This window comes from Drosophila bipectinata, chromosome 4 (genome assembly GCF_030179905.1).
Source record: "Drosophila bipectinata strain 14024-0381.07 chromosome 4, DbipHiC1v2, whole genome shotgun sequence".
NCBI classification, from domain to species: Eukaryota; Metazoa; Arthropoda; class Insecta; order Diptera; family Drosophilidae; genus Drosophila; species Drosophila bipectinata.
In genome coordinates this window covers 12,054,145-12,070,136 of record NC_091740.1, presented here as the reverse complement: position 1 = coordinate 12,070,136, position 15,992 = coordinate 12,054,145, and the positions used below count along the sequence as shown (strand labels likewise).

At 40.2% G+C, this 15,992-nt stretch overlaps 1 protein-coding gene across 3 annotated transcripts in view; it reads left to right on the top strand.

Moving 5' to 3' along the window:
• LOC122322090 (fibulin-1) overlaps positions 1 to 15,992 on the top strand; it is a 608,226-nt gene that overhangs the window by 509,696 nt on the left and 82,538 nt on the right. For all 3 annotated transcript variants that reach the window (XM_070282405.1, XM_043213493.2, XM_070282404.1), the window contains 2 exons: positions 1,663 to 2,113; positions 2,164 to 2,287. In XM_070282405.1, the coding sequence (XP_070138506.1) occupies positions 1,663 to 2,113; positions 2,164 to 2,287 (575 nt within the window). The remainder of the gene's footprint in view (positions 1 to 1,662; positions 2,114 to 2,163; positions 2,288 to 15,992) is intronic.

Here is a 15,992-nt window from a genome sequence, read left to right as displayed (position 1 = left end):
TTTCTTTGGCTAAACATATCGTTGAACGATATGTTATACAAGAAGAGATGTCTTGTATTGAGCGAAGATGTACTTTTTGAATTTGCTCGTTCTACCCGGTACTCGTAGAGTACAAATTATATTACAAATAATCTACAAATTATATATTTTATTCGAGTTAATGTATGTAACTGTAGGTATGTAGATATAAGCATCAACAGCTGAGTCGATATAGCCATGTCCGTATCTCATGGATCTCAGAGACTATAAGTGACAATAGATATAGGATTTGCACTCCTATAATTACCACGCAGTTAAAATTGTTTAAAATTTTTCTCTCGCCCTCTTCCGCCCCCATAATTTGAACATTTCTGTAAGGCCAGAAAAGGAAGGTTTTTTTTTTTTATTTGTTTGTCCAAATCGACTGAATTACCCGACTAAGCGTAAGAGTATGCCATAAAAATTTATTGTTAATCCATAGCGTTACATTTTAAATGTTAAAGATTAGTTAAGGTAAGGTAGTTAGGGTGGAAGAGCTGAGTACCAGGTACAACATAGTTAAGAAACCCCACTATAGCCGTCCTTTCTTATTGGACTTGTAATAGTTGTCCGATCTGAAAAATCAAACTTGATCTGCTAGCAACTTCAAGCCTCCAAACGAAATATCAATTCTTTAGCTTATATAGCCTTTGTAAAATTTAATAATATCCTATGTAAAAATTTTAGTATTCGTATTCGTATTTACACACAAAAGAGCTGGGGTGAGCAGGAAGAGCGAAGAAACAAAATAAGAGTGTATTGATATGAGAAGCAAACTGATGAATTGAACAAATTGACGAGTTTGCTGCATATAAAATTATTAGGCGAATAAAAATAATTATTCAACAAAAACTAATACGAGACTGGTCTTCCATCGGTAGAAATGCAAAAGTATTTTATAAGAAAAGGTCATCTTTATTACTTTACCATGGCACATGGCTTTACCATGGTCTTCGCTTGGCACAAAGTGACCTGCTCGCTAAGACGCGCTGACTACAGCTGGACAAAATTTATGAATATGAATTTTACGCTCACGAGTGAGAATTTTGTGTGCTGTCTGTGTAAAAAGACCTATGTCTCGGTCCCGCGGGATCCAATACAATATAAGAACCTGTACCAAATGATTAAGCCCTTCAAAACAATTTAATTTTGTTTAGCTACTCTATGGAATAATTAAGCCATAACTGTTAAATTTAATTAATTTGACAGGTTGTGGCACACAAAATTTTGAGCGGAAACGCCCATAGATAACCATTTTCTTCACCATTTGGCATGCACTTTGTTATTCTGCACTCAAGGTCATCGTTAGGCATTTGTATGCGACCCTCGCCTTGTCTTTTGCTGGGAGTCGACCTTGTAAAGCATAAATTGAATAAGCTTAAGCTTGGACTTATTGTAATTTGGGCGTAACACACAACGCCACTTTTATTGTTATTTTAAGCGGACTTTACTTTCAAATAAAGAATAAACCTGAACTGTATTTAATTTACGTTGTTTGTTGATCGATTAAGAACTTTGCTTAATTGGAATCGGTATTAAAAACTGCTTCTGAAGAGCGTCGGAAATTCTTTCTTTTCGATTTGCTTCTTTCATGTTATTATGTTGTCTATAAATTTGTAGTTTCTCATATTTTTATAATTACAGATATTGATGAATGCGAGACTGGTGAACACAATTGTGGCGAAGGACAAATTTGTCGCAATCGGAATGGTGGATATGTATGCGAGTGTCCCTTGGGGCATGAACTTAAAACACTGAGCAACGGAAGTAAAAGCTGTTTAGATATAAATGAATGTTCACTGGATCACCGCTTATGTCCGTCGAATGCATACTGCTTTAATACTATAGGGTCATATTATTGCGAGTGCAAACCTGGGTTTGAAAAAAAAATGTCAAATAAAAATAACTTTAACACTGTTTGTTTTGATATCGATGAGTGTAAGGTTATTCCGGGTCTTTGTCAACAAAAATGTGTCAACTTCTGGGGCGGTTATCGGTGCACATGTAATTCAGGTTACCAAATAGGTCTCGACAACCGAACATGCGTTGACATAAATGAATGCGAAGCTCATAAGGATTATAAGTTATGCATGGGGTAGGCGACTATAAAATTGTTAAAACGTTTATAATATGAAGCCATTCCAGATCCTGCATGAATACTCCAGGATCATTTCAATGCTCCTGCCCTCGAGGATACACCTTGTCAACAGACTTCAGCACATGCCGTGATATAGATGAGTGTGCCAGCGACCATGTATGCACAGGACGGGTAAGAAAATCCAACACTTTTTTTTTGCATATCAAACAAAAATATTACGGTTACACAGATTTATAGATTTATATATATACATATGGTTTACATAGATTTATGGTTACATATTCTTACGTATTGCATCACTCCGCCCTTCTATATGTAAGACCAAATAATATTGCAAATAAAATAACTAACACTTAATATAAAATTTAACTTAAATAACTTAAACCCAGCTTTGCACCGTTATTTTACCTCGTCAAGAGGTTTTCTTATTTTATAAGATATTTATGATTATTTTATATCTGAGCTAATAATCAAGAGAGAAGAATCTCATTGAACCAAAGAAACGGCTTATACTCTTACCTTTCAACCCGCGATACCGAAATGGAAAAATCGGCGATTAAGAGCAACCGCTGAAAGCCAAAGGGCACGATCTTGCTCTTCCGCTCTGCTCACTCCGACTCCCGCGTCATGGAGTTCGCAGTGTAAAACCACCCTCCAATGACGGAAACAAATTTTGCACCAACAACAAGCAGTGCTACAATTTCTGCAACCACTGCAATACAAAATACCGCGACGTCAACGACTGCAGCGAGTACAAAAACAACAAATGCGGCCCCGGCCACACAGACTGGAATGAATCGCTACATCCAAATTGAGCGCAAGCCTAGCCTGCAGAGTAATCCGGCAGGCAATAAACAAAAATTAGCCGCGTCCAGAAGATCGACGAAGAACCAGGCAGATCCAGTAGTAACTGATTTGCTCTACTAGCGGAGGTTGAGGAAAACCAACCAGCCCAAGACACCGCAAAAAACCCAAGCCCCCTCCAACCTATATCAGGGAGAATAGCTCGAGTGCCCTCGTCAACCGAATTGCGGTGTTGATCGGGAACGGTGATAACTTTCATGTTGTCCCGCTTATCAAAGGGAACATCCATGAAACAAAGGTGCAAACAAAAACTGAAAAGCACTTTCAAGTCGTGTTCAAATATTTTGAAAATGCAAAGAAAAGCACTACACCTACCAGCTAAAAGGTAGCAAGGGTCTAAAAGTGGTGGTAATGGAATTCGAACGCGATGTTACCGCCGCGGCAATAAAAACCGTACTTAAAGAAAAGAAGATCGCCACCTAGAATGTTATTTACATTATATATAAAGACAAAAAGCCACAACCTTTTTCCAAAGTCAAGCTCGAGCCAGAAAGCAGGTCGCTAAAGATAAACGAAGTCCGATCAATTTAAAAGCTGCAAAATCCTTTGCATGGGAGAATCACTATGGAAGAGCTACATAAGCGCAACGGTCCAGTGCAATGCACTAATTGCCAGGAGTATGGACACACTGGGTCTTACTGCACACTTTGAGCCATCTGTGTAGTCTGCGGGGACGTCCTCCGCTCACTGTACTTCAAACAAGGATAGTACCGTGAAGAAATGTGAAAATTGCGGAGGCAACCATACGGCAAGCTATAGAGGATGCGTGGTGCACAAGGTCTGGGACCGCAACGCGCAAATAAAATCCGAAGAATGTGTACATTGCGTCAAAAGCTGCGCCAGACGTCTTCTTCGCCAAAGGTTCGAGGTCCTCATTCGGTCCCCTAAATACCACTAACGGCTTCTCCTACGTCGATGCTCTACGATCTGGAATAGAAAACCCGATTCAGCCTAACTCACAAACGGCAAAATGGGAAACTATGATGCTTACCGTCCCACAAAGTATGATAAAGCTTATATCATTCATGATAACGACCATGCAAGCACTTGTTCAAAGCCAAAAAATGGTAATACAGCTGCTCGTAGCACAACTGGCTAAATAATCTATGCAGACTCCACGAATATCAATGTGGAACGTGGTGTGGTGTCTTAAACTAAAATGGAACTGGACGGGAACGTGATAAACTAAAATTGTCACGATTCTTGACCAAAAACTATATTGACGTTATGTCACTAGTGGAAACGCAACTTACAAGCAAATACAACTTTCATATAAGAGGTTACACAATCTACCGCACAGATCATCTAGATAGGAAAGCCCACGGCGGAACTGGAGTTCTAATCAGAGAACGCATCAAACACCATTTTCACAAAAGGTTTGCAACAAAGTTCTTGCAGGCCGCATCGATATAAATTCAGTCAAGCAACGGAATCCTTTCAATCGCTGCCGTTTACTGCCCTCCTCGTTTCTCAATCTCGGAAGGACAATGTATGGACTTCTACAATTCATTTGGGGATCGTTTTATAGCCGCAGGAGACTACAACGCCAAACATACGCACTGGGGATCACGTCTAGTGACTCTCAAAGTAAGGCAAATGTACAATGAAATTATAAATGTAAGAAATAAACTGATACTGGCCAACAGACCTACGCAAGCTCCCCGACCTAGTTGATTTTGCGGTGACAAAAAACATACCTCGCAATCTAGTAGGTGCTAAAGCAGTGTGGGACTTAACACCAGACTACTCGCCTGTGCTTTTAACGCTTCTTCAAAGCCTGAAGTAACCGAACACCCCTTCAGCCTGACGACGCCAAAAACGAACTGTCTAAAATACACATAGAATACACATACACATAGAAATACACATACACATAGAACTCGCCCCGCAGCTTAAAATGGAGTCGGACATCGCGCCCTGGAAGAAGTATTCTTGCGGCAGCAAAAATCTCTACTCCTCATGGGAAGGAAATAGACCGAAACAAATACTACAAATCCAGTTAGCAAACCAAAAGGCTCGTGCGAGAAAAGAGGCGCACGCGTCGTGATTGGCAAAACAGCAGATCACCAGCTTCAAAACAACGCCTTAAGGAAGCAACCCGATAACTCGACTAGGCTCTTCACCAACACAGCGGGCGATCGCAATCGTCTTTAAGAGCGAGAAGTTTAAAGCTGTAGCTACCGCTGTAGCAGAAAAAAACATTCTGTGCTCCTCGTAGCCGTAGCCAAAAATCTAAAGCGAGAGCAGAGCAGCGCAACAAATATTTTTGTATGTGCTACTGCTCTATCGTAGTTTTGGTTTTGTTTTTTATGCACCGTCACTGTGTGACCACTTTCTTTACCTCCTTTCTTCCTTACCCAGTTTCTTTACCCTTGTAAGAATGATTTGTAGGTAATAACATATATTAATAAGTAATAATATTTAATATTTAGTTCATTCAGAAACAACAAATAAATAATAATAACTCCTAATTAAATCAAAATTAAAAAATTAAGCTATTCTAAATTTATTTAGTAAATATTTAATCGTCGTCTTCAAATAAACTCAAGTTGTCGATCGCATTATCTAAGTGTGTTGAGTTTAGGCGAAAAAGGTGTATATTTCCTAATGTGTCGTGGCTGAAGCGATTTCACGACTGTAAATCACATTAATACAAATTTGCATTTATGAATAGCGTTAGAATTTTAGTTATATATATGTTCCATAGATATCGAATGAGGTTATGAATAAGACACTTAATAAGACACTGAATAAGACAAAACACTTATGTGCAATGTACAGTGTGTTTTGAATAAAACTATAGAATCCCTTTATTGTTTGAAACTGCGTATCATTTTTAACTATTTGCCAACAAGAAAGAAAAGCTAACTTCGGGCGGAGCCAAAGTTTATATACCCTTGCAGTTAAAACCGGATATATATCGCAAGCATCGGATATAGTTGACCGATCCTTAAAAAAATATCATAATAAAAGCAATTCATTACAATAAAATATCTAAAAAAAAGTCTTAAGCTTCTATCTTCAAAAATACCTAAGTTTGTATTTCTACTTTGTAGAAATTTGTATTTCTACCATTGCGGATTAATCAGTTATATGACAGCTATAAGATATAGTCGACCGATCGTTGAAATTTGGTACGTCGGGTTATCTGACCAAAAATATAATCTGTACCAAGTTCCGTCATTCTATCTTCAAAAACACGAAAGTTGGGTCATTTCGGATCGTTCAGTTATATGAAAGCTATAGGATATAGTCGGCCGGTCCTTTTGAAATTTGGCCTTTAAAGTTTGAACTCTCTAACTCTAAAACCACCAAAGTTATACCATTTCCGATCAATCAGTTATAAGGCAGCTATAGGATATAGTCGGCCGATTCCGGTCGTTCCGACTTATATACTGCGTGCAAAAGAAAGAAGGATGTGTGCAAAGTTTCATGTCGATAGCTTTGAAACTGAGAGACTAGTTTGCGTAGAAACCGACAGACAGACGGACAAACGGACAGACGGACATGCTCATATCAACTCAGGAGGTGATTCTGATCAAGAATATATATACTTTATAGGGTCGGAAATGTCTCCTTCACTTCGTTGCATACTTTTGATCAAAATTATAATACTCTCTGCAAGGGTATAATTTTGATCGCCCTCCCCCAATCAGATACCTGTATCCGCCCCTGCACCAACAGCCTTAACCTACAATCATTCGCTAACAAGCACAAAGTATCCGCTGTGGAGCGCCCCAATTGAAACGACCACTCCGATAAGAAAATCTTCAGAATGCTGGGCTCGCAGCGACAAAGACCGAGCTAAAACATTCGCTGCACATCTCCAAAGTGTCTTCCAGCCAAACCCAGCCTCAAATTCATTTCTCCTGCCAGTAATTCAGCCAGAGTCCTCATCTCAGCCAGCCGCACCTTCATTCCGGCCGAACGAAATCGAAAAAGTCATTATTATCATACTAGTTATTATCATTATAGTCATACTAGTTCTTATGTATGCAGATGATGTAAAGCTTTGTCTTCAGTATAAATCAATCTCTGCCCAATGCAGTCTTCAGTCTGACCTTGATAACTTTCTAACAGTAAAGTTGGTGTTTAGCTAATGATCTAATATTTAACAAATCAAAATGCAAGCATATGTCTTTTTATCGTTCTTTCCCTCTACAAGCTACGTATTCGATTAATGGGATTGCCTTAGAGAAATTAACCCAGATTAATGATCTTGGCGTTCTATTAGACATTAAACATACATTTTCCGACCATATTTCACTAATGGTTAATAAGGCTAAAGGAGTCCTTGGTTTTATTAAAAGGTAGTCAAAAGAATTTACTGACCCGTAAATAACCAAAACATTATTTATTTCTTTGGTCCGTCCGATACTGGAGTACGGTTCATGTGTCAGGAGTCCCCAATATGGAGTACAAGATAAGGTTTGGATTGGTTGTGGCAGCGTGTTTGCCTACAACATTCTCCACCTGCACAGCTCTTGCAGGAGGGTTCCACCGTGGCACGTGCTGCTCACGGAATAGTGGGTTCTGACGAAACCGATGCGGCAAGTTGCTGCCCACAACGGTCGGACACTTTGTAGATGTCTCTGCACTTCCGTAACGATGCAGGGCATCGATCAAGACCAGGTGGTGGCCACGATCAGTGACAATGATGCTGCTGATCCTCTTCTTGTAAACTGGTAGCCGGGTCGTGGCTACAGTTATTCCTCCAACGGTGATTAGGAATAAAACATAGGACTTAGAAGAGGTGCCTTTATTCTTCGGCTGTCAGATCAGAACTAACTAACTTAAGATAAGGAGAGCTTAGTCGTAACCCTAACTCGCACAGACCACAGCCGTCGGCCAACGCCCGTCGTAAGACCATATGCGTCATCCGTCTTCGTGTCTTTATCTTAGATAACCATTGTTAACTACTCTCCTTTTTCAAAACATGGACGTCCTCGGCCATATCCATGTTAGCGAGGATTTGAGTCACCACTATCGAGGCTCTGCTTCGCCGCCTGATAAATCTTTATCTTTATCGATACGCAGAACGCGAAGCAGTTAAGCGCTGCTGCAGCTGGCATTTTGTTGTAGGTAATTGCAGCTCCGTTATATGCTGCGGGCTTTTTTCGTTTAGTGAAAAAAGGACAGGCTTAAAGTGGAGTGGAGTCTGAGAGCACTTCGTTGCGGTGGAGAGGCGCATGGGTTATCCTTGAATCGCTGCGAATGGTAAGTCGTAGCCTAGGACGTGAAAGCGTGTGATATCTGGCGAATGGTATGAGTGCGATCGGAGAAGATACATATCATAAGATGTATAAGATACACCATACAAACTAAATAATGATTTTACAAAATTCAACAATTTCTTATTAGCTAGTATTTTCATCTAAATATTAATACAAACTAAATATTATTTCTACAAAATTCAACAATTTCTTACTAGCTAGTATTTTCATACAAACTAAATATTAATTTTACAAAATTCAACAATTTCTTATTTTCATCTTAGCCACCTAAAGCAGCAAGTTAGCCTTTGTGAAACCCTCTTTCAAAATCGCCTTTAGGATTAGTGTTAATATTAAGTGAATTACAACATTTACTTTTGAAAGAGTGAAAGCAGATACGTTATTTTCAATTTAAGCTATTGACTACGGTTGTGTGAGCGTGCTTCTGAGCCAGAAATTCGACATCGATGGTAAGACTCTACCTCTGCAAGTTTTCAGAGTTTGGGGTACCTAACACAATTTGGTACATTAAGCCTGGGAAACAATATTTTTTTTTTTTTCTTTTGTTTTGGTGGCCCTTATCGAATATTGTCCTTATGGACCACCCTACCATTAATTAGGACCGTTGTCCCAGTATCAGCTTCGACCCTGTTCTCGACATACAAAGGAGTAAGCTTATCTCCCAGTCTCTTGTTGGTTTTTACTAAAACTCTCTCACCTACGTTAAATACCCTATTCTGTCGAGCTGGATTGTCACGATTTAACTGCTCCTGCTGTGCCTTTTTAAGGTTCATAATTATGTCCGGGGCAGAGTCAGCACTAGCATGGATGATCTCAATAGGCTTTCTACTAATGACAGAGTGAAATGACCTATTGTACTCTATAGTCGCCTGAAGGAATAACTGCGTGACATCGTCTATTTTCCTCTCCAATTTTAGACACCTGGCAATTTCTATAAGAGTTCTGTGAATCTTTCCACCTGTCCATTTGATGTGCTGTGTAAAGGTGGGGCAGTTGCTATATCGATATCGTAATGATTTTTCAGCATGGATCGGATAGTTTCGGAGTTAAACGATGCATCATTATCGCAATAAATCGATCAAACATTAGAGAAGAGATTCACCAGTTGAAGGATTGGAATTTTCATATCTAAAATGGCGCTCGATGCTATTGGCTGGACCACCGCAAACTTGCTGAATTTATCGACAGCAGTGAGAAAGTACTTTCCCCCTGTTGAGAAGATGTCCATGTGTAACATCTCTCCCACCCGCGATGGTATTGGCGAAATTCCTAATTCCTGCTTTAATGGGTGCCTATTATATTTTGCTTTCTGACAAATCCTGTAGTTTAGAACGATTTCAGTTGCTATTTTGCCCATTTTTGGAAAATAATAGTCAAGCAGCACTTGTTCAATATTTTCCTGGGCAGCTCTGTGAGCCCTGTTATGTCCACAACTAGTATTTCTTTTTGCTCGTCCGGTCTGATAAAGTCCGACACCCAATACTTACAATACCAAAATCTAGTGGCCGGGAAGAGCCGAACCAGACTATCTTGAATGCGGGCCAAAATTGGAAGCTTACAATGTATGGCGTTCACGACTTTGGGCTTTACTACGTCTTTCACGACTCGATGTTGATGTCGAGTCTTAATACCAAACACAATAAATAGTCGCTTATTTGACGTGGACGCCTCCTGCAATATGATTTGGTTTTGAAAACAGTTAACTGGCTTTTCCGTGGCCTCAATAACAAGTGTTGATGACTCTTCACTGTGAATAGTGGCTCGATCCGACTCCGCTGAACTTTGCAAAGGGTGAATACGTTGTCGCGACAATGCGTCCGCCACTCAGTTTTCCTTTCTTGGCTTATACATGAGCTTTGCACCACTTTCTTCAATGCGGGCCATCCAGCGCTTGAGTTTGGAATTAGGATTCTTATCAGAAACCGCAAATATAAGGGGCTGATGGTCCGTAAATATGTTTATGTCACTTTTTCCAGAGATAGTGACGAAGACTATCCAAGGCCCATACAATTGCTAGTAGTTCCCTTTCATTCGTGGCATAACTTAATTCCCTATTTTTTAACGTTCTGGATATCATCGTTATAGGCCTAATTCCCTGAGACAAAACTGCACCTATGCCAAAGGATGAAGCATCAGTTGTCAAATCAAATGGTCGCGTAAAATCTGTGTAATGGAGGATAACGTCCTCTGTAGCAAGAATATTTCTAAGCTTGTCAAATGCGCTTAACTGGGACTCATCGAAGCTCACCGAAATGCCTTTTGAACGGTATTTGCTGACCCTTCCACCTTCACCCTTCAGTAACTCTGTCAAAGGTCTCGCTATTGATGCAAAATCTTTGATGAAGCATCGAAAGTAACTCGCTAAGCTTAAGAACGATCTCAGCTCGAACAAATTACTTGGCTGTTTAAAATCCTTGATGGCTTTTACCTTGTCCTGGCTTGTCCTAGTACCCTCCTTTGTCACAACAAAACCGAGGAAGTCGACACTTTCTTTAAAAAAGTGTGACTTTTGCTTGGACACTCGCATGTTGGCGTCCTGCAGGCACTTAAAAACATCCGCAATATGGTCAACATGAGATTCTTCAGTTTCTGAAAAGACAATAACGTCATCCACATAGACGTAACAGATCCTTCCTATTTTCTCCCGGAGGACTTCTAAGCGTTTATTGGGCGATCCCGAAGCGTCGGAGCCCTTTTTATCGACACCCTATATGGGGTAATTGTAGGGAGACCGAGATGGTCGAATAATGTCATTTTTTACTAAGTCCTTAATCTCTTGATTGACAAAATCGGCAGCACCCATCGGAAACGGGTACAGTTTTGAATAAACCGGCTCATTATCCTCTGTCCGAATAGTCGCTTAAACATTTGTGTTGAACGGCAACTTCTTATTTGGGTCAGCAAAGGCCCCTGAGTATTTAGACATCATCTGCTGCAAAGTTTCTTGCACTGTTGGGGGCACGACAATATCCTCAATATTCGTAAAGTTAACCTGAGCGCATTTTTGAAAGTGCAGATCCTCACGTCCCCCATTAAATCTAATAGAATTGCTTTTAAGATCAATGGTCGCACCTACTTGCGCTAACAGGTCAAGGCCAATTATGCCGTCAAAAGTTTTAAGCCCGGGTAATAAGAAGAAAGGGCTTTCTACACCAAAAAGATAAAACTGGCATTTGTGTTCTATTTTTTCGACCCCATGGAGCGACTTGACAGTAAATGGAGAATCAACGGGAATTGAAGTCGGCCACCCAATCTCTCTCTTTATGTAGCTCTTAGAGGCCCCAGTGTCAACTAGAAACTTTCGTGGTTCCCCCGCTACTGTTCGTTGGACGAACGGAAGTAGGGACGATCCCCCTAAAAAATGCACGGCATCACTTTCATAGCCCGTTTTTTCTTCATCATCTATGTCATCTACCGCATCAGTAGCAATCTGATTATAATAATCCTCGGTTTGACCACCCTTTTCTTCTTCAAACAGATGATTAACCCTTTGACGCCTAAAGTCAGACAACCTTTGAGAGTTCATCGGTCTCTTGTGTAAATTTTGTGGCTGTGCATCCAGTGCCTGCATTGCGGAAGAACCCTGAGAGCGCTGAAAGTTTGTCGCTTGACGGAATTTAGACGATGTTGGATCTACGTCCATCTTCTCTAATGGGGTATTATCACCAACGGTTCGTTGACCTTGATCCCTGGTAAAATATGGATTTTTCCACCCCTTTTTATACCCTTGCAGAGGGTATTATAATTTTGGTCAAAAGTGTGCAACGCAGTGAAGGAGACATCTCCGATCCTAGAAAGTATATATATTCTTGATCAGGATCACCTCCTGAGTTGATATGAGCATGTCCGTCTGTCCGTCTGTCCGTCTGTCTGTCCGTCTGTCTGTTTCTACGCGAACTAGTCTCTCAGTTTTAAAGCTATCGTCTTGAAACTTTGCACACACCCTTCTTTCCTTTGCACGCAGTATATAAGTCGGAACGGCCCGGATCGGCCGACTATATCCTATAGCTGCCATATAACTGATTGATCGGAAATGGTATAACTTTGGTGTTTTTAGAGTTAGAGAGTTCAAATTTGACATGAGAGCTATTTTTGGCAAAACTTTACGTCATGCCAAATTTCATAAGGATCGGCCGACTATATCCTATAGCTGCCATATAACTGAACGATCGGAAATGACCCAACTTTCGTGTTTTTGAAGATAGAAAGCTGGAATTTAATACAGATTCTTTTTTTAGTCAGTTGATCCAACCTACCAAATTTCATTAGGATCGGCCGACTATATCCCATAGCTGCCATATAACTGAACGATCGGAAATGGTATTTGGTAGAAATATCAACTTTCGTATTTTTGAAGATAGAAGTTTGGGACTTTTTTTAGATTTTGTATTGTAATAAATTGGATTATATATTCCTATTCCCATAAGGATCGGCCAACTATATCCGATGTTTGCGATATATATCCGGTTTTAACTGCAAGGGTATATAAACTTCGGCTCCGCCCGAAGTTAGCTTTCCTTTCTTGTTAAGTATCTGTTTGTAGGTGGAATCGGGTGTCCCTTGTAACGGATTACTCTGGGCCTGCCTAAGATGTTTCTCCTCTATGGACCTGGCATACTGTGTGGCAAAGGCATGCCTCTCGTGGTTCGCCTCTATTTCCTGAGCCATTGCCAAGGCTGATGGCAAGTCCCTCGGTTGAGCAGCAAAGAGCACGTCTGTTAAGTTTCTCTTCAGACCGGAAACAAATACACGTAGGGCATCAGCCCTATACTTTTCATTCATATATCGAGCATGGTCAGTCTCATATGTCATAGTTGTCTTATTTGTTAGGAGTGTCAGCTTCTTCTCAACCTCCTCATAAAACTGTGTAATAGACATCTGCCCCTGCCTTAGTATTGTCAGCTCTTGCTCGAGCAAGTATAATGGACGCTTATCAGAATAGGTAAAGTCAAGGCGGCTTATAATAGCCTCAAAGTTAAGAATAGTATTAAAGGATGAAAGGATAGAATCAGCAGATCCCCTAATCTTGTTACGGATTATTAGAACAGCCTGATAATGCCTCAGCCTGAACAGCCTGACTCCCGTCAAAACGTCTGAACAACTCATATGATGCTAGTGCTGCCTGTCGCCAAGAAACATATTTTCCCTGTGAGCCATCAAACTCTGGCAATGATTTTACCGCCTCAAGGCCTTCGTCACAAGGCGTATTACCGGTTACAGCAACTGGCGAGTATACCGCAATATCAGGAGCAGATAGTGTCGCAGCGCTAAACCTATCAGTGACTTTCTGCAATTTCTCTTCAAACTCTTGTTTCTGCACCTGTAATGCGGCCGAAACCGCAGCATTTATTATTGCCTGTAGCTGTTGTGGATCCATACTTTGTTTTTTCTGTACTATACGTTCGGCGGCCTCTTCTGATAACGCGAGGTTATTTAGCCGAACAATCAAGCTTTCAGACTCTGAATCGCTCATACAGTCGTCTCAAAAAAATATTGGACCGTCGCCAAGCTAGGCGCTAAACTAAGCGCTTATCTATTTACCTTACTCTTCTCCGCGAATTGATTTTACTGATTTGAGAAAAGAAAAAAACCGCAACACAGAGAGAAATAAATACTATAATTTCTTGACTTAAATGCCGTCACTATTTTCAAAAGGAAATGTTTTATAAGAAATAACACAAATCTAAATATGTTATTTTATTAGCGATTCTTTTTAATTTTTCCTGGCAATTCACAAAAGGGTTTCACTTACATGAATCTATGAAAGTTTTCCTTCCTTTTCGCAGTCTTCTGTGTGGTCCAGACCACGTTACCAGTTTTGAAATGATGATTTTGTGTTTCCTCGTGTTTTCGAGGCTTGGAGATTTCGTCGGGGTCTTCGACTTGGTTGGGCGCCAGATAAGGTTTGGATTGGTTGTGGCAGCGTGTTTGCCTACAACATTCTCCACCTGCACAGCTCTTGCAGGAGGGTTCCACCGTGGCACGTGCTGCTCACGGAATAGTGGGTTCTGACGAAACCGATGCGGCAAGTTGCTGCCCACAACGGTCGGACACTTTGTAGATGTCTCTGCACTTCCGTAACGATGCAGGGCATCGATCAAGACCAGGTGGTGGCCACGATCAGTGACAATGATGCTGCTGATCCTCTTCTTGTAAACTGGTAGCCGGGTCGTGGCTACAGTTATTCCTCCAACGGTGATTAGGAATATAACATAGGACTTAGAAGAGGTGCCTTTATTCTTCGGCTGTCAGATCAGAACTAACTAACTTAAGATAAGGAGAGCTTAGTCGTAACCCTAACTCGCACAGACCACAGTCATCGGCCAACGCCCGTCGTAAGACCATATGCGTCGTCCGTCTTCGTGTCTTTATCTTAGATAACCATTGTTAACTTACATAAGGACCGCATAGAATCCGTACAAAAGAATTTAATAATCGCACTTAGAGGTCTATACTGGGATGCAAATCTTCAGTTTCCATCCTACAGTAGCAGACTTTTACTTATAAACCTACCCAGCTTAACAAATCGTAGGACAATGCTCGGTGTAGTCTTTCTGCATAACCTTATTACCGGGGATGCAGATAGCATTTACTCACACGCTTAAAACATAACATTCCTAATAGAAGGACTCAAAACTTTAGTCCTCTATTCCTTCGCCATTGTTGTTCGACATATGCACTGCATGACCGTTTTAGGGTATTATGTTCGAACTACAATGGTCTTTACTCTATAACATCTCTTTCCTGTCCCTCTAATTTAAAATATAGAATTTTACATTTCCCTTATAACTCCTCCTAGCTTAAAAAATTAAAAACAGCTTAATATATACTAACAAATCGTTTCTTGTGCGCCCCTCGGTCGTCTGGTCCTCTAAGCTTTATGATGAATACAGGAATGCTAGCTGATGCTCTTATTCATGCACAAGCCATTTCCAAATTCTGAAAGACCGGTAAAAAGAAAAGAAAAAAAGTTGACTATCTTATTTAATTTAGGGATAGAGGTAAATAATAGAGAGCCCATAATATGTGACCGAGCTCCTGCCGACCGACCGTTTTTCAGCCTGGGGCAAATAGAGAAAACCCTTTTTAAAATTTAATTAGGTCTTAAACGAAGTAGCCATATCTACTGCAGTATTGACAGAAAAAGTGGATATTATGTTTGACTGCATGAATAGTGGGACTTTCAGAATTCCATAAAGAACGTTCATTTCGTAAATGAGAAAAAAAAACTTTGGGAGTCTTATTGTCCCACCTCAATTTTTTATGAACCCATCATCCACGCATATAGAATTTTTTAATAAGATTTTTAAAGATCATCCAGAGACAATTGGTTTAAGAGCGAAAATTATAGACGCTTGTAAGAAATAGACACCGGTATACTTTGACGGAGATTGTAAGGTCCACACATTAAAATATTAGAGTTTTTATTATTAGTTTTAATACAAAAACATTGCGCGTTGGGACTAGAACAATGTAGTATTAAAAAAATTAAAAATTATGTCCAGTAAATACAATTTTAAGGGAGTCCGTCCGTCATTTTTTAATTTTGTACTGAAATAAATGCGAAAATCAATGGCAAAAACAGAGCTAAAGAGTAAAGATAGAAAATATTTTTGATCTCTATGCTCTTTTGGTTCAATGCGAACGTTTCAAACTTTCATCGTTCCAAAGATGTTACGATCTAAAAATAGAATTCTCTGTTTATCTCTCTCATCTGCCAGCCGTTTGTCGTGCAACCCGCTCTCAAATGTTTGAATTTTTACAGCGGGTAGAACCCT